Source organism: Musa acuminata, chromosome BXJ1-4 (assembly GCF_036884655.1).
Source record: "Musa acuminata AAA Group cultivar baxijiao chromosome BXJ1-4, Cavendish_Baxijiao_AAA, whole genome shotgun sequence".
NCBI classification, from domain to species: Eukaryota; Viridiplantae; Streptophyta; class Magnoliopsida; order Zingiberales; family Musaceae; genus Musa; species Musa acuminata.
In genome coordinates this window covers 36,860,040-36,885,537 of record NC_088330.1, presented here as the reverse complement: position 1 = coordinate 36,885,537, position 25,498 = coordinate 36,860,040, and the positions used below count along the sequence as shown (strand labels likewise).

At 40.1% G+C, this 25,498-nt stretch overlaps 5 protein-coding genes across 6 annotated transcripts; 3 read left to right on the top strand and 2 right to left on the bottom strand.

Annotated features, from left to right (window-relative positions):
* The first annotated feature begins 1,794 nt into the window (after positions 1 to 1,794).
* Positions 1,795 to 5,183, top strand: LOC103983086 (uncharacterized). Its single transcript, XM_009400244.3, has 3 exons — positions 1,795 to 2,047; positions 3,516 to 4,658; positions 4,733 to 5,183. Exons 1-3 carry the CDS (start codon positions 1,946 to 1,948, stop codon positions 4,865 to 4,867), a joined length of 1,380 nt encoding a protein of 459 aa, XP_009398519.2. The 5' UTR covers positions 1,795 to 1,945; the 3' UTR covers positions 4,868 to 5,183.
* Positions 5,184 to 5,514: 331 nt separating this feature from the next.
* LOC135662138 (uncharacterized) lies at positions 5,515 to 8,562 on the bottom strand. The gene is made up of 3 exons (XM_065176603.1): positions 8,335 to 8,562; positions 6,614 to 6,875; positions 5,515 to 5,786 (listed from the first exon to the last, which is right to left on the bottom strand). Exons 1-3 carry the CDS (start codon positions 8,494 to 8,496, stop codon positions 5,719 to 5,721), a joined length of 492 nt encoding a protein of 163 aa, XP_065032675.1. The 5' UTR covers positions 8,497 to 8,562; the 3' UTR covers positions 5,515 to 5,718.
* Positions 8,563 to 9,435: 873 nt separating this feature from the next.
* LOC135662096 (pentatricopeptide repeat-containing protein At4g13650-like) lies at positions 9,436 to 12,996 on the top strand. 2 transcript variants are annotated; one of them, XM_065176601.1, is made up of 2 exons: positions 9,436 to 9,597; positions 9,683 to 12,996. In XM_065176601.1, the coding sequence occupies exons 1-2, from the start codon at positions 9,517 to 9,519 to the stop codon at positions 12,797 to 12,799; spliced, it is 3,198 nt and encodes a 1,065-aa protein (XP_065032673.1). In that variant the 5' UTR covers positions 9,436 to 9,516; the 3' UTR covers positions 12,800 to 12,996. The 2 variants fall into 2 exon arrangements, with proteins under 2 accessions (XP_065032673.1, XP_065032674.1); XM_065176602.1 differs by having other exon boundaries at positions 9,460 to 9,597; positions 9,699 to 12,996.
* Positions 12,997 to 17,163: 4,167 nt separating this feature from the next.
* Positions 17,164 to 18,710, top strand: LOC135662080 (GATA transcription factor 2-like). Its single transcript, XM_065176600.1, has 2 exons — positions 17,164 to 17,540; positions 17,796 to 18,710. The coding sequence occupies exons 1-2, from the start codon at positions 17,478 to 17,480 to the stop codon at positions 18,435 to 18,437; spliced, it is 705 nt and encodes a 234-aa protein (XP_065032672.1). The 5' UTR covers positions 17,164 to 17,477; the 3' UTR covers positions 18,438 to 18,710.
* Positions 18,711 to 19,879: 1,169 nt separating this feature from the next.
* On the bottom strand, positions 19,880 to 24,365 carry LOC135662064 (YTH domain-containing protein ECT4-like). The gene is made up of 9 exons (XM_065176599.1): positions 24,174 to 24,365; positions 23,538 to 23,614; positions 23,276 to 23,432; positions 22,938 to 23,014; positions 22,217 to 22,774; positions 21,305 to 21,877; positions 21,009 to 21,221; positions 20,789 to 20,935; positions 19,880 to 20,491 (listed from the first exon to the last, which is right to left on the bottom strand). Exons 1-9 carry the CDS (start codon positions 24,205 to 24,207, stop codon positions 20,240 to 20,242), a joined length of 2,088 nt encoding a protein of 695 aa, XP_065032671.1. The 5' UTR covers positions 24,208 to 24,365; the 3' UTR covers positions 19,880 to 20,239.
* Positions 24,366 to 25,498: the final 1,133 nt, after the last annotated feature.

Here is a 25,498-nt window from a genome sequence, read left to right as displayed (position 1 = left end):
ATATAATATTTCTTGATATTATTGAAAATACTATAACACTATTGATAGGGAGAAACTCACCCTTCTATTGCGATTCACTATGTAATCATCTAACTTGACATGAAGAGCGAATGATATGGTAGTCAATGACTTCAATCATTGTTTACCCATGATTTTATTTTTTTTTCAATTAATCATAATTCGAGTATCAGAGAAATTATACTCGCTCTTTAATTATTTTTGAACTCCTACACATACTGAGTGATAGAGGTGTCACCAACTATCACAAATGAGAAGCACTTTTCCATCAAAACGCAGAAAGATGATTTTTTTCTCAAAAAATCATATAATGATTAAATGTGGCCAAATTTAATTATCAATTGGATTACATCAGATTGATGTGAGCTAATTTATTTCTTAATTATCATGACATTCTAAAAAAAAGATCATTGAATATTTAAAATTAAAAAAGGGAATTTTTTCGAATGCCAAGTGTCTCACTTCAGTCGATGATAAGAAAGAAAGTATTATTAAATATTCAAAACTCAAAATAAAGATAAATTTTCTCGGATAGTAAATGTCTCACTTCAATCAAGGGTTAGAAAACATCAGTATTTCATATCCCACATTATGCATGACTAACACTGTGATTTATTTGATAAATTTCAAATAAATTAGTATGTGTTTATGGGTGCTAAAACTCCATTAGATCCAAGTGAAAACATTGTATTTATCAATCTAGTGAGGAAATTATGGTTCTTTTGACATGACATGTCTAATATAATTTTTTTATAAAAAATCTCTGATAGTTAACATGATATGTAAAGTAAACACAATTATAATTAACTGAAAATCAATTATTATTATTCTATGGTTATTTTGATTGAGGATGATTTGTCTACAATACATGCTATCGTCTATCGCTTTTAAAACTTGATAACGATGTGTCGGTTTCTCATTGGGAGGTTCGAGGGCCCACAAAAGTCCCTCATCACATCCTACTTGAGCCTATCATGGACATTTGAATACGTCAAGAATTTGGCAATCTCATGTTAAGTGGTTTGAGTTGGTGTGTGCAATAATTGGGTTCCTTCGTGCAGTCCAATCCAACGCGACAGCGACTCCAAGGAACCAATTGCGCCACACCTAACTACGCGGTTTCGGCTCAATAATTGGCGGCGATCAGCCATCTTTATCAGTCTATGAATGAGCCCTGCGTTTGCCCATCCGTCCGTCCATCTCATCCACCCCGAATCACCAAGCAGATCTAAGAAATCGACTGGAAGAAAACGGCACGGCGTCGTTCGTAGTCATCCTTGCTCGTAACACTCTGAGAGCAGACGGTGAACGGGAAACGTCGGCGCGAGAGACGGGAGGTAGGGGCTGCCGTGGCCCCCGCTAACCTCGTGAAATTCTGAACTGCAAATACTTTCCAACCCGTCCGACTACCTGCCCCGTAACTGGTCATAGTATCGATTCGTTAGTGGGTCCCACTGGACCTCCGGTGGGCGAGCAGGGTACGTGAAGGGTGGGAAACATTATTACTCCGAGGAAGAAAAACTGGGAACGGCAACGACCTCGCTCTCTGCTGACCTGTCGCCATCCGCAACGTCACATTGCCCCGTCATACCGAGTTACGATAACTGAAGGTAAGGTCACCTCCTTTCCCGACGCGCATTTATTCCCCTTGAAAGCTAAACAGATCTCTTCTTTCTCAGGGGGGTGAGCTGACCTGAAGTTGCAACCGGCGCCTCACTCATGAGAGAGGAGGAGGGATGAGTTCCCAATATAAAATAGTTTCGGGGCGCACATTATCTTCCTAACCGTCTGGCTTTCTCTCTCGAGAAACAGAGGCAAAAGAGAAAGCAGAGCGAGAGGACAAAAGCGACGACAGAGCGGGCCAAAGGAGCAAAAGGAGAAAGAGAGAAGGAAGACGAAGAAGAAGAAGAAGCAGTGGAACGAGGGAATGGCGAGCAACAGCGTGGAGATTTCGATCCGAGAGGCGGGTTCGAGGGAGAATGGTAGGAATAATACCATCACGCGAATCAATCAGATAGCGCCTACGCAGGTGAGGAACTGATAATTTTCGTTTTGATCTTTGTTTCTGTTTGTGGCGATTTAATGCTTTATTTATCGCCTTTTGGTGATTTGATTTTCCGATCCGAACTTGGTCTCTCAGACTGAGTATTAGGGGAATTCATCTACTGCGATGAGATTGGGTTAAGCAGTTATATCGTCGGTGGTGGTAGCGAGATCTGCTCCAACTTTTTCCCTTGTTTCTTTTGTCGAGTTTGGATTTGTTACATCTAATTCATCATCATCTCAGCTTACCTACTCTTTTTTGCTGTTTCTTTTGTTGCTAAAAAATTTCAACTTTATCGATTGCCGCGGGTAGCTTGATCTGATTTCGTTTCGTTTATACAGAACTCAAAGTAACTTCTTCTCTCTATCGAAGTACTATTTCATTGTCTTGCACCAACACTTGATGTCGAATGGTTAGGCTTATGTAAATATCTCCATGGATGGATGGACATCTGTGTCGTCGATGGGATGGAAATAAGCTGTTCCACATGTTTGGTCAAACCATTCACTCATGAATGGTTGATCAATCTTCTCTTTTGCCTAGCTTTCTGTTCCATGATTGATCGACCATCCCAAGTAGCAATTAGCAAATTGCATGACTCCTCCAGTCAACTCTGGTCTTCCCGAGTTATTAATGAGGTGGGTTTTGATCCGAGAGAACTCATGAAGCATGATGCTTCGTAGTTTTGCTGTCTACAAAATGTTTTATTCTCTTACTCGGTTGATGCAACTGAATTAAGCTGCACGATGCTTTTGGCGATTCGGTTGGATTGGATTGGATTGGATTGGATTTATTCTCCTCGAGTACTTCTCTGCTGCAAACTTGGCCTCTCGTACCGAATGTTACAGCAATTCTTCTCCCTTCCCAAAAGTTGGAATGCAATTTATGGCATGCCCTTGTTCTATATCCAATTAGCAGTAAGGCCACTTGTTCCGAAGATTGACCGCTCATAAATCATTAGGTCGAGCAGTTAGAGCAGAGACCTACTCCAACTGGGACCTGTTGTTGTTATTTCTTGGAACTGGATTTGTTAGGTCATTTTTAATTCGAGTCTTGCTAGTCTTTTTTGCTCTGATTAGTTTGGAAGAGATTCTTTTGCCCCACTTGAAGTGACTTGATATCGACCATCAATAAATAAGCAATGTCACATCTTATTCAAAATTATTCAGCAATGTTTGGCAGGGCATCACTAAGCCTTCATTATCTTGTAACATTACATTTCTAAAACATATCAGATGAAATTTTGAAATCAAGATGAATTTTAAGTTACATCACTATCAAGCTAAAGTTCTTCTAAGCATTAGATTTATAAAATTAAACTTCAAACTTTCAAGTGCGTCGGATAAAGTGAAAAATAGTATGAAATGGTCTTATTTTTACAATTTGGAAACTAATTATATTGCAAGCACTGTTTTCTTGCTTCTGAACTACACCCGTCTTTTCCCGTTCTCAGGCTGATGCAGTTGATTTAAACCACAGACGGCCCAGCGCCAACTTCGCCCGCAGGCTCGCTACGCTCCTCTTCTTTGCGCACCTCGTCGCCGCCGCCATCCTCATCATCATCCTCTGCATTCGTGGATTCCTTGCCAGGAACCCAGCATTCCATGCGGACCACTGGTTCACACCCCTCCTCACCTCCGCCGCCGCCTCCACCCTCGTCGCCCTTCTCTGGTTGCTCTTCGTCCTCCATAGCCCAGACAAAGCCCTCAAGGCCTCCCTCTGGCTCTCCCCGTCCCTCGCTTGTGCTGTCGCCGTGCTCCTCCTGACCGACGATGGCGGTTACAGCCTGGCCTTCGGGGTGCTCGCCCTGGCCATTGCTCTGGTGCAGTCACTGTACGGCTGTTGGATCACTCGCCGCCTTCACCATGCCTACGATATCCTTTCCGCCTCCGTCGCAGCCGTCCCACCCAATCTCATGCTGGCCAAGTACGTTGCGCTCGCGCTCCTCACAGCCTTCGGTTACTTCTCCTTCTGGACGCTCGGCGCCGGCGGCGTTGCAGCCAACGACGACTCGCGGCTCGCTCCACTGTACGTGCTGCTACTGCTGCTAAGCCTCGCATGGACGATGCAGGCCATCCGGTACGCGGTCCTCGTCGCGGTGGCTCAACTAGCCTACACGAAGTTCGCAAGCGGGACCGATGCAGCCGTGGCGGCGTCCTTCGACGCCACCGCCAAGCGCGTGCTTGGCGACGTGTGCTACGGCTCGGCCGTGGTCCCGACCGTAGTGGCGGTCCAGGGTATGGCGCAGGCGATGGGCCTGGTCGTCGGCGACTCGGACGAGTTCCTGTTCTCATGCGCCAGCTGCTTCATGGGCGTCGCTGACCGGCTGGTGACGAGCGGGAACAGGTGGGGGTTCGTCTACGTCGGGGCACACGGCAAGTGGCTGGGGAATGCGTCGGCGGAGGTATGGGACATGTTCATCAAGCAGGGAATGGGGCAGCTGATCGACCTGGACCTCACGGGGCCCTTCTGCTTCCTCTGCGGGGTAGCCGGCGGCGGCGTCTCGGCCTTGGTTGCAGGATCCTGGTCACTGGCGGCGCACAGAGGCCATGTAACGGATGTCACAGTCTATGCCTTCATCATCGGCTATTTCATGGTAAGGCTGCAACCTCTAAAGAAAAGGCGTTCAGCTCTTACAATTCATCGATTCTTACCGCCATGGTTTCGCAGACGCGGATCGCGATGGCGTGGCCGCAGGCCTGCGTGGCGGCCTACCATGTGGCCTTCGCCGAGAACCCGCAGAACGAGCAGTTGGGCTCCTGCATACCTGAGCGACTAAGGCAGCTGCAATCATCTCGAGTTTGACACCTCCGCAGATCCAAATTGTCCAAAGATCAAATAACACGAGTGGTAATGTTCGTCCTTTCCTGACTTTCGATCCAGTATTTACCTCTAAGAAAAAAACAATCATTAGTTCCACGATTCTCATGCGCCTGTAAATCCGTACCACGTCCTACTCTCCGACGGTCGAGAGAGAAGCCATTTCTCGTGTACCTGAGAAAAGTGCAAGGATGTCACGTAGCAGGAAGCAGTATCATGAGGCATCCATGCACATGTACATGCAATGGAGATTCAACTGTCTTCGAAAAAAAGTGAGCTATGATCATGGCTTCATAATGTAGCCGAGATACTGACTAAAACACCATTACTACCCACAATCAGATGCTGGTAACTGCACTATGTGAACACGAGTGAGTCTGCATATGACTCAAAATGGACATCAGCAAGAATATGGCAAAACCTTGTCAACAACTTTAAGTTAAGAAAAGGTTACACATAGAACGTTACCAAAATAACTTTATAAAGGGCATCGAAGATTATAATGCAACTTCAGCACATTAGGTTTACTCCCACCTAAACTTTTGAGAGATCCAATGATGAACACTGGTATGAGAGTGAGATGTTTCTCTCTGCCAAATTCAACAAGGCAGCATCAATTTGGACCGTGAACAAATAACAAGTTTTAACAGTAGCTTTATATGGCTCAGTCATGAAGATCGAACCATCTTGGTAAAGAAATACAGGGGCATGATTAGTTTAGATACTTTCAATATGTGAAATTTCCATTTAAACATCTTTACTATTAACTGATAAACGAAGATAGGGTATTTCAGGATCAATTTACACGGACCAAAAGTTGACGGAAACCTGCATTCCTAGTGAATTTCAACATGACCACGCCCTCCACATTTTGAGCACATGATGTTCCCGGTGCCTCCACAACCTACATTACGTAAAGATCGTGTATCACAGAAATGAACTGAACTAAAGCATATGAACCGACATAGTTGGAGCAAGAGTTGGCAGATAATGTAACAGTAGGTAAGAAACTAATGCAATGCCATTGGCCGATAGTTGCACAGTCAGTACATTACAGTATAAAGCAGCATTGTTAGTGAACAACTAATTCTATGTTGCTATACCTTACAAATGAAGATTAATACTAGAAGTAGCAACCACATTTGGTACAGTTTGAAGAAATCGTAAATATCAGAGCATGGTGCATTAGTTATTAAGCTAGAAGACATACACTGGCAGACCACAAAGGCCAACAACAAAATAATAGAAGATTTAATTACTGAAAGATCATAATGATTTTGGAGGCACTTTCTCATTGAGCCTTTTTATTGCAAAGCTGAAACATAAGAAACATAAAAGGAACTACATGAACATCACCCAACGAAACATCCATGGTGAAAATGGTAAAATTAATTATTCAAATTCCACATATAATAACACTTCTGGATGATACTTTTCAATAGATCTTAATCGAGAATTTAATTCAACTGTTTCACATGACTAAGACCGTTACTGCAAAGCAAGCTGTTAAACATACTGATTATGAAAGGAACTATGTAAATATCAATTGAGGAACCATCCATGGTGAAAATGGTAAAATTAAATATTCAAATTCCACGTGTAATAACACTTCTGGATGATACTTTTCAATAATTCTTAATTGAGAGTTTAATTCAACTGTTTTGCATGACTAACCCAAATCGAACTTACTTGACAGGAGCAATGTGAGAATAGTGAAAAGAGTAGCTTTACCTAGGCATTTAACTTTCACAATGATGCCTTGGCTCTCCAGTATTGAATCAACATATAAACCTGAGCCTGCACATGTAGCACATAGCACAACACCTTTTACTTCACATATAGTGCAAGGTGGGTTATTCCCTATTTCCTTTTTCTCCACAGACAAACCAACAGGCTGCTCAATATCCTCTTCGGTAAAGGACTTGTCATAACAGAACAAGGATTCAAGATTGCTTTTACACCTCTGCAAATCATGTACAGAACTAGATTTGATCTGTGACACAAGAAAAAATAAAGTTTAGAACCATATGAAATTTTACACAATAGCAAGGGAGACAACATACTAATATCCAGATCACTCCTTACTGTTGCTGTGGTATAGAGTCTATAAACATGATGGAGTAGAAAGTTTTAACCTTTTCCAAGACTATGGAAATCTTAATCTTAACCAGCATAACAAATCAACTTGTGTTCCACTCAGCTGATATAAGGTTTGGGTAAAAATCTAAGTTCAATTATAAATTCTAAATTTCACTTAAAATTTTAGTATGTGATATACACAAAACCGAATATTTGTAAACATTACCTTATTAGAAGGTTCTTTGACAAGGATAGGTGGCAATATCAGAAGGACGTGCATGCATGTAAATGCATCAAAACTGAGCAAGCATTATTAGTACAAAACCTCAATCTTTGCCTACTTTCTCAAATTTGCATCAGGATAACCAAAATCGATGGAGACTAACCCTTTCTTCAGGAGAACAATTTCCTCCCATGTTTACTATTTGATAAAAAATAGCATATTCTTTCCAACCTAACAGCATCACCCAATTAACCATTTAGGCTAATTCTAACCATTAGTAATGTTTGGACAAAGTTGACAATTGCAAAGAAAGAAAAGGTTAAGTTGAAACAAGTATGTTGGTTAAGTTATTTAGGTACTAGTTTACATACTTATGAGGGCAACTAGTAATGGTAAACAAATACAAATAGGGATCTGTCCCATTTGGATATAAACACTGATTTGGCCAAGTACTACGACACCTAGAAGTAATATATTCCTTTTTGTTTCAATTTAAAATGAATTTATAAGTATGATTGGACAACCACTGACAATTCATAAGTACCTAAATAATTTTAATAAATTTGGACAAAGTTGACAATTGCAAAGAAACAATTGCCCTCATAAGTATGTTGTTAAAGACTTCTCTTAGCAGAATACTCAGACAGAAACTAGTCGAACCATACCAAACTGAGCAGCTCTCTCCTAACTATCCATGGCGACCTTTACAAATTCTTCTTGGCCATTCCTTCCTAAGTTCCTTAAACTTTAATTGTACTGTAACATCCACAGGGTTTAGCATGAGCTCATGCTAATCTACTCATGACCTTTGTCTTCACAAAATAGGCAGCAAACATCATCTGAACTAATAGTTATCCACTAACCATGCTCACTGCTCAAACACTCGTTTGCCATAACGTTCGTTCATATCATGCATCTAAGATGTTATCCGTCTAATTCCGAAACTAAAGGCAGATAAATCGCGACCTTCATGCTACTTACATTCAACTTTCGCATCAGAACACCACAACAAGAAAATTAAACATAGACAAGTGAAATTAGCAAAGCACAATCTCATTAGACGGCATAAGAGCCTAAATTTCCTCGCAAATCCGTTCCTGAACTCGCCAAATCATCAAAAAAATAAGAATCGAAGGCCCGAAACCCTAACCCGAGCGAAATCGCAGCGCAGAATGAACGGATGGACGGAAAAGGAGCGAAATTTCTCCGCGAACTCGTTCCCTTTGATCCAAAACCTCAGCGTCCGTCCGCCACTGCGCGGCACAAGGGGGCAGGACGACGGAATCGACGAGGGCTTCGCCGAGATCAACATCGAGTCCGAATCTTTCCGTGCACACCTCGATCGTCACGACGAAGGCAGATTTCGATTGGACGAACAACAAAGAAACATAGAAGAAGGCGAACCTGGGGATGAAATGTCAGATATAGCCTCGTATACCACGTGGCAAGTTCACAGATCGAAGGCCAAGAAGCAGAGGGGTAGGCCGGTCAAAATAGTGCGGCCTCGACACTTTGACCGGACCGGACCGATGGCCGATGGCCCGAATCAAATTACCAGGATTCGAATCGGATATTGTTTCGGATCCGGATCCGACAGTCCAAGAACTCCGATAGGAGGACGAAGAGTACAAGATGACGACTCAAAACAGGACATTTACCTCTCCAATTTTTAATGTGGTATACATATCGCTCCAAATATTCAAATTTTTATATATTATTTCAAATATTTAAATCCTCCTAGATATTACTCTCATTAGCCAATAAACTGAGGCTAAGCACTCCATCTTAAATCCCTGAAATTTTCTTATATTTTCATCGACCATTTCACTTTTTGTTATGGTTAATTTAGGATATATATATATATATATATATATATTAATTAGAGTCTAAACATTGATTTGCATATGATCAAATTAATGTCAGCAAGTTCTCTTTTTTAGTCTCTTATGATATTTATGTTAAATTAAATTTATTACGTAAAAAAGTAAATATATCTCGTATTTTTATGAAAAATGATCGCTTTCGTTCCTAAAAAAAAAATATTCTCTCTTTTTTTTGTGTGCATAGAGTGCAATAAAAGTAAAACTTGTATCTTTCTTCAATTAAGGAAATATTTATTTGGAAAAAATATTTTTGAATAAAAAATAATCAATATAAAAGATTCTTAATTAAATCGATAAGAGAAAGAAAACTACTCAAAAGTAAAACCAAAATTAATTCCCATATGGCCTAGAAGAAGACGCCAATATGAAGTCGCCTCCCTCCCATCCATCCATGCGGAGGAGCCTTCGCAGTAGCCAACCTCACTGTCTCACACCAACACTCGAGACTTATGCCCGCGGCGCCATCATCTCTTCTTCTCCCTCGCCCACTCTGCTCGACTTCGCTCTTCCCAAAAGATCGGATCTTTAAGGTAGTTAGTCGCTCTTCCCATCTCTTGGCGAATTCCATCCACTATTTGTAACTTGTGACTCCCTCTTTCTATTGAAAAATTGCAGCTTTTTGTTGGAAAAGTTGACAGAGTCGGCCTCGCTCGATACAGCCGCTATGCGGTCTGCCACGAGATCGATGAATCCTCTGATGGAGAGACTGAAGGCCGCAAGATGGAGGCATTGCCTAAAAGAGATGCCTTTTCGGTTCTTAACGTGGTGGATCGCGGTGCTCGTGCTGATTGTAGTACTTATGCTTCACTGCTTGGCCGGATTTTGAATTCAGGTTCTTTGTTCGATGCTAGGAGGATCCATTCGAGGATCCTGAAGCTGGCATTCCATGGAGAAGACCACTTGTGCAATCGTTTACTAGCTTTGTATCTGGCGTTCGGTGAAGTTCGAGATGCGATCAAGTTGTTTGATGATATGTCTCATAGAGGTGTTGCTTCGTGGAACCGAATGATCGCGGGTTTTCTTGAGAGGAAAGAGCACCACAAAGTTCTCACTTTTTTTACTAGAATGGTGGGGCAGTGTGGACATCCTGATCCTATCACCATTGCCATTGCCCTGAGAGCATGTAGTGGACATGACAGATATTGGCATGTTGTGCAACAGATTCATGCGAAGATAATAAAGTATGGCTTTTCTGGTGATTCCAACGTTGGTAATCCTTTGATTGATTTATACTCCAAAAATGGGGATATAGATTCAGCTAGAGTAGTATTTGAAGAGTTATGGTTGAAAGACAACGTTTCATGGGTTGCTATGGTGTCTGGGTTTTCGCAAAATGGTTTTGGAGCTGAAGCTCTTCGTCTTTATAATGGAATGCACCATTCTGGAATTCTCCCTACTCCGTATGTTCTGTCCGGTGTTCTCAGCGCTTGCACAAAGTCTGATCTCTTTGAACACGGAGAGCTGATCCATGCCCAAGTGATTAAGCAAGGCTTCTGCTCAGAAACTTTTGTGGGCAATGCTCTTGTCACATTATACTCACGGTGTGGCAGCCTCACAATGGCAGAAAAAATATTCAGTGAGATGCCATATCATGATAGAGTTACTTACAACACCCTGATCTCTGGACATGCACAAAATGGAAATAGCGAAAGTGCTTTAAGAATATTTGAACAGATGCAGTGGTTAGGCTTAAAACCTGATTCTGTCACAATTGCAGGCCTTCTCACTGCTTGTGGTTCTATTGGAGATGTTCAAAGAGGAAAACAGCTACACTCTTATGTGCTTAAAGCTGGATTATCTTCATATTATATTATTGAGGGTTCCGTGCTTGATCTCTATGTGAAATGTGCTGACATAGAAACTGCCCATGAGTTTTTCAATGCAACTGATAGAGAGAATGTAGTCTTGTGGAATGTAATGCTTGTGGCTTATGGTCAGATGGGTGATTTAAGAAAATCTTTTGATCTGTTCTACCAAATGCAAGTTGAGGGTATGCGGCCTAATCAGTATACATATCCTAGTATACTTAGAACTTGTACTTATGTTGGTGCTGTTGATCTTGGAGAACAAATTCATACTTTAACTATAAAGACTGGATTTGAGCTTAATGTGTATGTAAGTAGTGTACTCATAGATATGTACTCCAAATGTGGTAACCTTGCAATGGCTAAGGAAATTCTTGAAAGACTCACTGAGAAAGATGTTGTCTCTTGGACTGCTATGATTGCTGGTTATGCACAGCATGACTTTTGCCTAGAGGCTCTCCGAACTTTTGAGGAAATGCAAATTTGTGGCATTCGACCAGATAATATAGGATTGGCCAGTGCTATTAGTGCATGTGCTGGAATCAGAGCAATCAAACAGGGGTTGCAGATCCATGCTCAATCATGCATCAGTGGCTATGCGACAGATATATCAATAGGAAATTCTCTCATCAACCTATATGCTAGATGTGGTAGGATCAAGGATGCATATTCTGTGTTCAAGATTGTCGAGGTTAAAGATGAGATATCCTGGAATGGACTGATATCAGGATTTGCACAGAGTGGGAACTGCGAGGAAGCTTTAAAGGTTTTTGAGCTTATGGACAAATCTGGTATTGAAGCAAACTTATTTACATTTGGATCTGCACTAAGTGCTGCTGCTAACATGGCTGATATCAAACAAGGCAAGCAGATTCATGCAAGGATTATAAAAACTGGTTATGATTCTGAGATAGAGGCCGGTAATGCACTAGTTTCACTTTATGCTAAATGTGGTTGCATTGAAGATGCAAAGATTGAATTCTTTGGAATGCCTGAGAGGAATGAGGTGTCATGGAATGCCATGATTACAGGTTATTCCCAACATGGACATGGCCGGGATGCTTTAAAGCTTTTTGAGCAGATGAAGCAAGAGAAGTTCAAACCGAATCATGTCACATTCATAGGTGTTTTAGCTGCTTGTAGTCATGTAGGTTTAGTTGATGAAGGTCTTGACTACTTCAGATCTATGAGGGAGGAGTATGGTCTCCTTCCAAGGCCAGATCACTACGCCTGCGTTGTGGATATTCTTGGAAGAGGTGGGTGGTTGAATCGTGCTAGAGAGTTCATTGAGGAAATGCCAATTGCTCCAGATAGTATGGTTTGGAGAACCCTACTTAGTGCTTGTACAGTTAACAAGAATGTCGAAATTGGAGAACTTGCAGCTAAGCATCTTCTGGATTTGGAGCCAGATGACTCAGCTAGTTATGTTCTCCTATCAAACATATATGCAGTGGCTAGGAAGTGGGATTACAGGGATCAGGTGAGGCAGATGATGAAAGATAGAGGGGTTAAGAAGGAGCCTGGTCGTAGTTGGATCGAAGTAAAGAATGTAGTTCATCCATTTTTTGTTGGAGATAGGTTGCATGCACAGGCAGATGCAATCTACAAGTTCTTGGAAGAGTTGAACAACAGGGCAGTTGAAATTGGGTACAAGCAAGATAAGTATTATCTCTTGCACGATATGGAGCAAGAACAGAAGGACCCCAGTGCCTACATCCACAGTGAGAAGCTTGCTGTTGCTTTTGGACTAATAAGTTTATCTCCTGAGATACCCCTCCGTGTGATGAAGAACCTTCGTGTATGTCATGACTGCCATACCTGGATGAAATTTGTCTCGAGGATTGCTGGCCGAACAATTGTACTACGTGATCCTTATAGGTTTCATCATTTTGAAGGGGGCAGTTGCTCATGTGGTGACTATTGGTGAAGTGTCAAGGACTAATTGAACAGGATGTGCACCAGTGTACTAGTGCCCATATGATATATGCTTATAGTAGTACAAATGTGGCTCCATTTATTTAGAAATTAGAAAAAGCTGTATCATTTGGCATGTACATTATGCCATTAAGTTTTGATACCCTTTAATCACTTCCATTGGAAATTCCTAAGAGAATATTTATAGTATTTTGCTCTTGACTCAGTCTTATAGATTTTACAGACCAAGAGTTAAGACTCACAGAAGTTAGATAAATGGTTAATAATTCCATGAGAGCCTCTTGCTCCCAACTCTCTTCAGCAAAGTCTAATTCTGGATTGGTTGTGATGATATGCTGAATTGGCCTGATAAAGACCTCATAGACCATCAGGAGGGGATTAAGCAGCAGAAAGGCTTGCATGTAATCTTTCATAATTTGAGAAAGTCAAGATAGTAAATCTGTTTTGATCGCTAAGCTGCTGACTGCTGAGCAATGTGAAATTACTTTCTTCTACACAATGGAAATTACAAAATACATTACATATTGAACCTTCGGTGATGTGAGACTACCAGTATGGAGAAAGAAACACATTTTCTGGCAGGGGATGTTCATGTAAAACTCTTTATATGGTTCATTACAATTGCCTAGGTTAGATATGCTATGATACTTTATCTTGCGCTTCATTCAGGCAATTGAGAAGTACATTTCAATAGGTTCAACAGCAGATCTCCTGCAATGTAATTCGAAGTTCATCTTGTATGTTCTACTAGAAGTAGAGCAGGTATCCCACTTAGACACTAGTGTTTCTTATCTTATAGGAAAAGAAGATGATTTCAGTTATTGTATAACAAATGATACAAAATTTTATATTTTATATTTTCATTGGGCTGCCTGGCTGAAGGAAGCCAAGGAAATGTGAGTGATGACTAAGAACCACTGAACTATACTTATGGAACTCAGGGTATGGACCTTTTTAACCTCTCCGTAATTTGGTAAAGATGTATGAAGTGTACTTCTCCATCTTATGTGCTCGGCTTCTAGCTAAAGCAGAGATGTCATTGTTCTTATATTAAGTAAATTTTTCCTTCAATAGTTATATGTCATACTCATGAGTTCCTTTTTACAATGCTCCACATCTCCTACATTATTATGGTCACAACAAATATCTGACTTCATCAGCAAAAGTAAATCATCTTATCATGTGGTGTAAATACATCTTAATTCAGTTGGAGACATCTTTAGGCAGTTTTCTCAAATTGTTAGATTATGCCTAGCTGCATATCAAAGGAGGTTCAGGTTTCCCTGTAAACAAAGTTGTGTGTTAGATTTTCTTGCAGTATCTCGTTGGGCCTAAAATGAAGACTTGTAAATGACTCATGTTGCATAAATGACATCACTAAGATATTTTTGTGCATGAAACCCATTTATTATTACTGCAGAATGACGGCTGTAAACATTGGTATGATTATTATTCAGCAGAAAGATGTTCTGGAATTTGGATGATTTTATAAATATACAGATGTAGTGAACTATTAGTATCACATTATATAGTGTTGCACCTCATCAGATGAATATTAACATAAAAAGTGACCTTACTTTAAGGTGAAACAATAGGTGCAAAATTTAAGATGGTGTCAGTGAGGAAGGTCACGTACTTGAATGTCCACGACATGCACTTATGTTTCTTTTCCATTTAATTCAAATGTCATGCTTTGGGCTTGAGTCATTATTGCTGTGGTAGCTCTTTATCTTGAAAATCCACTTATCATTTAAAATCCATCTGTTTGCTCATTTAGCAAGTGACCAACAACTAGTCTTCTGTAATCAATTTGATGGATAAATTACCATTGGCATGCATCCATTGAAGTACACTTGTTGCTCTGTTTCCAAGAGTACAAGTGTTTTACAACAGTGTTCAAAGAGAGATTTTAATGGTGGCCTTGACTTGTTGACTTTGTATTGAAGGATCCGTTTGAGAAAGATTTCAACAGTATGTGATCTATCCAAATAGGTCCACTTCAGATATGGCTATGATTTGTGCTGGTATGTGACTCGCTTCCTGCCTTCATAGGTTGGGTTCTCCTCTATGTGGGGAAATTCCCTGCTTGGAGTACAATTATTACGGTATTCTAGTTGTCCAGCATGTCACCAAGTCATTTTCCATCCCAAAGGGCAATTGGTAGATGCTTTCATATTGTTTCCAGCTTGGCTAGTGGCATGAGCTCTATTCATGATGATTATAGTAGAACAAGCAAACTTGCATGCCAGCCAGCCATCACCACTACAAGAATAGCACAAACTTCAGATGGTTTCAGGCACTGACAGTGACAAAGTACATATTGTTAGAGTTGCTGTCATCTGGTTTTATAATAATTACAATATAAGAAATAAGGTAGCATACAAGTTATTACACATTTCCAACAGATAGCATTTCTGTACTTCCCAATTGACAAAGCCAATGCATTTTGAACTTGGGACTTGACAATATTTATTTGTTAAGTTTGTTTCGACTGCATCGCATTATGATGAGAGGCTTTTGATGTTTATTTCATGTTGCAATCCACTCTATGATTCACTTGATACTAGTTTTTGAATTGCAAGATTCGTCATGTGAGATTGACCGACATTATCCAAATCGTAGATTTGACCGAAGTTTGCGTTGGCCCCAATTGGCCGTGTTACATGTTTTTAATGCATTGTTGAAACTTTTCTCATATACTTTGTGTCTTTTGTGCAGGTCACTGCATGTACACGATGTAACTCGAGGAAGGGGCTGAAAACCTTAGAAGCAAATAATGAAGTTGGTTAAAGTTTAAAGAGTAGAAATGAAACCATTTTTACTTGTGGAATAGCTATGAACATACTTGTGGATCCTTTCCTTGGCCACTGGTGGATCAGAAATGTGCTCTTCAATCACTATTGCAGGATGCCCTTGACATCAGCTGCTACAAAGTTGCTGAAGATGAGAAAAGGAGTGCCACAGATTGAACGGTGGCTCCGGTGCCTTTCAAAGACAAGTCCATGGTCATGCCAATAGTAACTCACATTGCTTGACTGGTTGCCTTTTAAGGCCTTTGAATTATATCCTCACCCCACCATGTATTTTCATGAAAAGATTACCAAAAATCTTTTCGTGTCATGACAAATCCTGTACATAATATCCCAAACATGATAATCCACAGTATTTTGTTTGTTGGCTCTAAGTACAAGGAACAAGCTCTTTTTCACTGTTCAGATTCAATCATTGTTAGTATTGGTTGGATTCTGTCAGATGCTTTTTCACTTCTTTATAATGTATGAATGTGTGGGATCAAAAATCTTATAGTTGCCTCTGGTAATTTCTTATTCTTGGTTGCTTGAGCAGATGTCCAAGTTATCAAAGGACAACACAATGAAAATGAGGTGAAACAAGCTAATTATCACTACAACAAGGCCAAAAACCTGCCCCTTGTTGGCTACCCACATGATGCTGAGATAAGCTTGAGAGAGGGAGCAAAGACAGCTGTGCTCAGTTGGAAGTGATGGGATTCTCCATTTGTGGAGCCTCTGAAAGTAAAACAACAACAAAGCTTTCAAACTTGAGTTATTGCAGCAACTCAGAGAGGGTCCCAAAAGTCTCTCCTTCCTCAATTCATATTCATACAAGTTAAGCAAAGCCAGAATCTATGTTGTCTTATCTTGAAAGATAAAAAAAACTTCAGATTAAGTGCTTTGGGACAGTAATTTAGGCTTAATAAGCTAATTATTCAATTATTTTCATCAGATGATGTTATAATAAAATTTTCTTTTGGAAAGCTCATGATGAGGCTATAAGATATATCATGACTTAGAGCCACAATTAAATTTGTTTATTTGTGCATCATGTCAAATATTAAATAAAAAATTATAATATCTAGTTTAATCTCAAATAAAAATAAATAAATAACGTAGATGAACTTATAAAAGATAAATGAGTCTATTACGGTCATCATGATCTCAAACAGTTTAGGTTGATGATTGAAACGTAAAGTTAATGAATTAGTTATCTTATCGGACCGGATCGTGACATGTATTACTTTATGCATCGAGATATTCATCGAGACACAATGGTCTTACCGATATTTGAGACCTTGACTCTAAATTCGATTAATCTGATCAGTAGTAGTTGAAACCATACTCACAATATCATTGAAGTGAACTATAGTGAAAGATTATTAATGTGTGGGGTTACGTCTAAGCATCTAAACACCCACCCACCCCATTTACCACCATATAAAAGAAAGTCTTGCGGTGAGACTTTGGATCCACAGGGGAATAAGATATAAGATGGTGGACATATCGATCACTCACTCTCATGGTTCAAATTTTGAAAGGGTGGAGAGGGATGCATGTCCTGTTACGAAGTGGAGGGAGACTGCTTCGGGTGGGTGTGTGTGTGTGTGTGTGTGTGTGTGTTGTGTGAAAGAGACCGTCGGTGTGTAGCTATGGTTGCATCATTCGGTCTCTGCCGACAAAACAACAAGGGGATAAAGAGGAGGAGCAAAGAGGGCGGCAGCTGTTGCTTGTCCCTCCCTCAGAGCAATCTATCTATGCATCTTTAAAGATCACCACCTCACTTGGTCTCCTCCTCTTCCTCTTCTTCTTTCCCTCCTCTTTTTGGTTCCTTAAACCTCCCACTGCTTCCTGTTTTGGTGGGCTGCACAGTATATAATGGACGCCTCCAAGAATTCCTCCTCTGCTGCCACTTCTTTGTTGGGGGACTTCACTCCAGGGGTGAGCTCAGCTGTTCTTTCGTGTGTATAGTGGAAAGATGATCAGAGGTTTTTGCTACAATTTTCAGTTCTTCACCGAGTCCTCTTCATCTATTGTTTGTGTTCTTGAATGAGATCAAGAAAATAATATTTTCGAGTTCTGAAAAGCTTCTGCTCTCTTCGTTTTGTTCTCAAGGTTCTCCTTGTACTCGCCATCCATCTTCCTTCAAACTGACACTGGAATTGCTCGTCTTGTTCTCGATGTTGTCGCATGCAGGAAGGAGGAGAGGATGGAAGCCTGGAATGGCTGTCCATATATGTGGAGGACTGCCTCTCGAGCGCTGCCACATCCTACACCACTTTTGACCCACTTCCAGCTTCAGCTCCCCCGCAAACCCCAAATCCCAAGCCTGCCTTCAAAAGCCTCGCAGTCCAAGCCAAGGCCAGGACCAAAAGAAGAAGAAGAATCACCCCCGGAAACCTCTCCATCGACACCTTCTCAACCTTCCATCTCACTTCCTCAGACCCACCCCTCCTCCACCAGGCCCACTGGCTTGCAGAAAGTGAGCTCATCCTCCCTAAAAAGGAGGAAGAGGATAAGACACCAACACCAGCTCTGGGTGGTGGTGGTGGTGGAGGAGGAGGTGGTGGTGGTGGAGGAGAGGAGAAGTTGGGAAAGGAGGGAGTGCATCCAAGGAGGTGCACTCACTGCCTGTCACAAAAGACACCACAGTGGCGGGCAGGGCCATTGGGACCCAAAACCCTCTGCAATGCATGTGGTGTGAGATTCAAGTCAGGGAGACTGCTCCCCGAGTACAGGCCAGCAAAGAGCCCTACTTTTGTGAGCTACAAGCACTCCAACTCACACAAGAAGGTGATGATGATGAGGACGGCTTTACTGTCTTCAAATCCCAATTGAGGTCATCATTGGTTTTTACATGGTGGGAAAAGAAAAGGATTGGTGGTCGTATGCCAACTTATATTGTAAATCTTTATGTTTTGCTCTCTGAAACCCCTCCCTCCTTTTTGTTAAGCCTATATATGATGGTTTGAGTGTAGCCATCACTGTCCTTTGAGCATATTGTGTCAATGTTGCAAGCTACTACTCTTTCAAGTTCTCCAGCACGCCTTGTCATATTCTAATCATGTAAGTTGCAGAATGTAATGGAAGTGCTTGGATAGATTAATGAGAGTCCTCAGCAAGAACATTTCCTGTGAGAACAATAATTTGAGGGTTACACTTACTGTATTTGATTATGATTGGAATAAGAAAAGCAAGTATGGAATGTAAATGGCAGGTGAAGTTTGGAATAGTATCGCACTATTCAATAGCTGATAGAAATAAACTTTCCAATATTGTATATATATATATATATATATATATATATATATATATATATATATATATATATATATATATATATATATATATATAATCTCCTATGGTTTATCTTCATCAGAATAATGTTAAAAGTCAAATTGAAATTAACACCATCTCAAAAATATAGAAAAAGCATGAGAAATGAAATAATTGATGAAAATAATTTTTTAAAGGCATATAGGTATTTAAATGTTTAGTATTTTAAAATCTAATGATAACCATGGTTATTAATAATAAACCTGAGTTTATTGAACAAGTGTCGATGAGAACGACATATACAAAAGAAATATTTGAAAATATCTATGTGAAAAATCAAAATAACCAATATTGGAATTTAGATACATGTAAGAAACCCTCTTAAAGAATTTATACATTTAGTAGTTTTTTCCCCAAAGAAAGAAACTGTATTGCTTGATTAATCCATAAGCATTTACATATTTAGTACTAATTTAGATATTTAGTAGCTCTAAGAGAGACTGTTTACACTAGTAAGGAATGTACTGTCGACCCCATCTTAGGACATCCAACACACCGAAACAAACATTCCCTCATCAAACAAACAATGATAATAAAGAAAATATGCCTTATGACTTGACACATTTGTCAAGGAATAAATATAATATCTCGAAGAAACATGTCACCCCCAAAAAATAATAAAAAAGGGGCAGAGAAAACCTCCACTTGATTTCTGACAATCCTCATTCACCACAAAAAGATCATGTAAATGGGTGCACAGAAGAGTTAGCTTTGATACTTGAACTGAAAGAAAAAGATCATCTTATTTTCCATAACTTCAGTAGTAAGAGCAGACAAATTTTCCGTAAAAGGCTGCTTTGATCTTCACAAAGTAGAAATACTGCTTATGGATGGGTTCTTATACAAATAATCACCTGGAACCAACGAACATATGGACGACTTGAAAGATACTTTTAATGAAGATCAACTCAGATTTTCAAGTGCTACAGAAGAAAGACAGAAAACACCAGAAAAGTCTGCCACCATGATATTCCAAGCCACGACTAAGTAAAGAGATTCTTGCAAAAGCAAAGAAAAGCAGAAATACACCATTGAGAACACAAATAACAGGTTGATTGCCTCATAACACCTATGAACCCCAATCACCAATCTCCTACCTTAAGGGACAGCTAGAAAAAAGGAAAAACAAACTCAAATCGATATTAAACTGCGACAGGGAAACTACTGCTTTGCTACAAACCTTAAGCATACATGTCAGCCCGATGCCTCGCAGACCATTTCCATTATGTTCTTTCTTAGCCTTCCTAAGCAGTTCATAATCAGCCAGCCAATAACTGCAGCTGTTCAAAGATGGGTCCATTAACCTAGCAGCAGTTGGCAACACCATTAGCCACAACCCACTTCTCAGTCACTGGTTTAGCATCCTTTGGAGCAACACCAGCTACTGCAGCTAAGCCATTCTTTTCTGATAGCACATGTTCACCAAGTGCAAGCCCAACCTGGGCAGATTCTTTCTTCAAAACTGTAACCACTTCCAGTGGCTTTTGCAACCCAGGCTTCCCATTCGAAGCATCCTTGTCTTTCTCGCCAAATTCCACCATTTTTCCATCCATGAACTGAAATAAAAATAATAATGAGCACGGATAAGGGTAACTTGATCATAAAAAAAACAAGAATAACCAAGTAGTTCAGAAGAGCCATTCAGTGTCCTAGCACTTCTACCAAACAAATTGGAGCATAATTAATAGGAATTGAGGCAGGATTGCAAACATTTAATTATTACTGTGATCAAATTTGAACATTGTGAAATGGATATATCTAAGAACAGTATATGTCACAGCATTATTATGCCTTGTAACATGCAAAAGAACCACAGTATAACATAACTCTGAAGATGTAGAATCTGAACATGCCTTTTTCTGAAGCTGCTGTTGCTTGGTTCTCTTTTCTTGCATCACCTTCTGACGGGTTTCATAGAAATCAAAATCATCCAAAATGCATGTCTTGCTCGCATGCTCCTTGAACAGCTTAAGCAGTTGAAGACCTTGGTCAAGCTTCACCTGAAGTAATAAGCATATATTGGAATGATTAAAATTGAGGTTCCAAATAGTTAACAATGAAAAGTTTCCTCACCTCCTGAGTGTCTCTACTGTTTGTCACCGGTTTGTTGTCATTATTCTCCAACGTTATATGCTTTAGAATGTTATTGGGTACATCCTTTACAATATGCCACTTGACAGGAAAATAACCAACCCACTTATCCTGCTGCCAGTAATCCAACGTTTTGTTAAAATCAACTGGACCTACCATTTCGGCAACACCAACAAACTGTCCACTTGTGTTGACCTATAAATTAACATAAAAAATCAGAAAACCCATAAAATAACATTAAAGGAAAGCGGATGTCAAGATTATAAACTAATACTTACAGAGAAAAACAGGAAGACTGGGCATCCACTTGTCTTCTCCTTGGATTCCTGATAAGCAGCATCAAGCTTCTTGTTCCCATGAGGAGTGCTAGCCCAGACATTATATTTGATACTCTTGTGAATATCATCCTCACTGTATGATTTAATGATGAAAAACTTAGCCTCCGAGTACGTTTCAGGGAAGTCTGACTTATTGTATTGATCTCTTTCAGGAATCACAGCAGAATCCTGAATATTTACATTTGCAGGAAGGCTCTGTCCCCTCACTGCAAGAGTAATAGTAGGTCCAAACCCCTTCTGGTTTCTGAATCGACCAGACCTTGGTCCTTTATTGAGCTCACTCAGCCCATCCAAGTTCTCGTTACCATAACCATAGAATCCATTGCTCCGGCCCCTCGGCTTATACTTGCTATCCACAGACATCCCCCATCTTCCATTCATTCTGGAGTCATACATGCTTGAGTAAAAACTCTGACCACTTCTGAAACCATTTGCATGTTGACCATACATTCGATGGTTAGGATACATCTTGTTCACCATTCCAGCACCTGCTGGTCTTGGGGCATGCATTCCCTGGCAAAAAAAAGTAAGTGTATGACGGTAAAACAGTGTCCAGCAAGAAAGCCAGACCAGAGAACTAGAAGAGTTATTCCAACCAGACGTTCATAAAGAGTGTAAAGGTTCAGTAATAGCTCCCTGCTCTCGGCAAGCAAGTTTGTAATTTCTATGTTTAGGTTGTTACATAAAGCATGCATAAAGTCATTAACATGTATCCTCGCACATAAGGCGTTACCTCAGCAAAATGTACCAATATTTCAATTAACAGAGAAGACAGTATTAACTCTTAATTAACAACAATGAGATCAATAAACAGGTAAGACAATGTTAACTCTTAATTTGGATCCCACATACCATGAGCTGAGGAAGGGGGCGAAGGTTCTGATTTCGTGTAGAAGAGACAGTGTTAGCTGTTGTTGGTCTCTGTTGTCCATCAGGAAACATCAGGCTATCATACCACGGAACAGGCGACCACATACCATCAAAACCAAATCTTGGATCCTGATAGCCGGAAGAAGGATGCCCACCAGGAAACGCACCTTTACCAAGTGAACCATTTGAATTCAACGATGAGTTCTGTTGGCTTGGTTTTAGTTTTGCTGATCCATTGTTGCCATTTGTGCTTGCCTTCACTGTTTCATTTGAATCAGATTTGGTTGTATCCACTGGAATAGATGGGAGGCTGGCAGCAGTAGATGTAGAAACCTCCCTTTTAGAACTAGGGGTTTGGCTTGTAGTGTCTGGTGCGCTGGTGGCTGTGGGTGGCTGGTAATATGTAGCTGGAAACTGGTAATGTTGGTGTCCATATAACTGACCATTGTGCCCTAATGTCGGAACTGGGGAACCAGGAGAAGGATATGGACCATATGGCGCATAACCATATCCATGATGATACATGTCCCCATAAACTCCCTGCCAAAAATTATGGAATGCTATCAAAACCTTGCTCTTATGAACACACAAATCTCAAACAGAAGGCTGAGACTTGCAAAGCAACTTATAAAGATCAAGTTTACAAATTAATCCAACAGATGATAATCATTGAAGAACAGCAAGTAGAGTCAACACATCTTACAGGTGGAGGCACCTCCACTCCATCAGAGTTAACATATCTAGGGTAATCCTCCCACTCCGCCATTGATCCATCATAACCTGAAAACTTTCAATTGTAATTAGGTGACTCCTCTATAAGAAACTAAAAATCTTGGGCAGCTAAACAGTTACCATGGCTAAAACAAAATCTCTGAAACATCCACATGAAAAGTCATGAAGAAACAAGCATACATCAATCAGGTGTATTTACAGCACGTTACATGCAACGAGCAAAATTTTTGACCAAAAAGATGATGTGGAATCACAAATAACTCGATAATTCTTGAAACCTCATACAACGAGAAGCTGGAATCAATTTACCTCCATAGTAGAAAGATGGAGTGTATCCGTTGGGTACGTAACACATGCCCGCATCCATATGCTCCTGAAGAAGAGGCGTCAGAGATCGTTCATATGTTGGGATCGGCGCAATTGGTGCTTCCCCACCATTTGCTGAACCATACTGAACTCCAGAAGGCTGTTGGATGAATTCAAAGTACATAAGTACTAGTTCTTTCCCAATTAAGAACCTACATACACAACATGATGTACAACAAATAATTGGCAGAATCAATAAAGCTACCTTCTTTTTGACCTCTGAGGAATCATTACTCTTGTTAGCAGTATCCAACGACAGCTTCTGTATCAGATCTGTAGCCTCTGTGACATATTAATGAAGGAATAACAGTATTTACTGAAAACTTCAGTATAACCTAATAGGACATAACCCAAAGCATAACAGCAACAAAGTCTTAAGAACCCCTTGAAAAATCTCCGGATCGCGTGAGTAAAACTCTGCATAGTTTGAAATCAACTTAAATTACTAATCAATCAGCCAAGTTCATTGCTTCACGAGCTTAACATAGCGAAACCAAAGTGTAAAATCTCCCGATAAATTATACAACACATAAACAAGGCAGGAAAACACTACCGGACAGTACCGGTGCCATAGTTCAAAATCTCATTTTGACGACCCGAAACACACTAATCGAAGCAAAAGCCCACAGGAGCAGCGTTCACCAGGCTTTAGCCATCCGATCCGAGCATAAACCCCAACGAAAACCCTGAAAAATCTAAAATAGCGGAGCAAAATCACTCTTTACGCAAATAAACGAATCGGAGAACAACCGAACAAGTAGATCCGGTCAGAGAAGGCCGAAATCAAAGCGAAAACTGATCGAGAAACAGCGAATCGACTCCCCAGGCGACGGAAGGATACGGTCAGCAGAAGGAGCGGTGGCCACGGTCGCCATGGTCGGATCTGAAGGTGGTGGAGTAGCTGGAGTAGCGGGCGATTCCAGAAACGATCCGACGGCCCAAACCCCGGAGAGGGCGGATGTGGGGAGGAGAAACCCTAGACGAGAGAGGAGGAAGAGGGCGCCGCCACGGGAGCGAGGGAGAGAGGGTTCGGGTCTTGACGAGAAGTCAATAAAATAGCAACCCTGCGCTGCCCCCGCCACGCGAGCCTAATTCTCACACGCACGTGTTCATTTCAACTCGTTTGCCGAACCTTGCTAGATATTGGTTTAGAGATACTGCAGGTCCCATGGGGCCCAGTATTGTCGTCTATTCGTCGCACAGGTAAGAAAAGCGGGTGGATAACGTCATGGAAAGCCTTTTCCCTCTTTCCTTCTAATTCTAGATCTATAAACAACTAAAAAATATTCAATAAAAAATGATTCATAATATAAACTAAAATAAATACATTTTTACTACAAAAATATGATGTTAGGAATAGTATTTTCTAGGAGGAAAATTCGAAATTTTCTAATCTTTTTATATTTTTAATCAAAGTTGAGGTTTGCTTTTTTATAAGGTCAAGTTCTTCCCACATTTACATGGGAGTGAAAAAAACTGAAAAGAAAAAAATGCAATAGCCAAAAGACAGAATTTTTATATCAGAAATGCTCTTTTTTTTGTTATTTTCTTTCACTATTAAAATTAATTGGTTTAGTAGTAAATGAGTGTTACTAAAACTTAAAGTTCTGATGACCACATAAAATACATGAAATTTCTGGTTAATTGGAAGTTTTATGATTATGAAAGCATTCCTGTGACCATAAGGGTCTTCCTTAGGCAATAGATTAATTTACTTAACATATTTTTATTTATCTATCATGACTAGAGGATGATTGAAAAGCTTCTTTTCAAATATGATAAGAACCCACTTATACCATGGGTTACACTTTGACCTATGACTAGAGGTTGACAAGCTTCTTAAAATAATCTCCTTATATAATTTTTATTAGATCTTCTTTTTGGTATTTTTCAGACCCAAAATCCTTCTTTTTTTACCACAATTTTCGCACTTAATATTCTTCATTATGAAATCATAATCATTGTGTAGCTTAATTCTGAGTTCATTTTCCTTATTTGTCAATTTCAAAACATTACATGGAATTTGACTCTTTCTTTCGATAGAAAACAATCATACAGTGATTTTGACTTTTTTTAAAAAGGGGATTTTTGGGCTATCATCACTTTTTTTTTCCTTTTTTAATGTTTGGAATGAATGAAAATTAGTTGACTTACATAATTATTCTA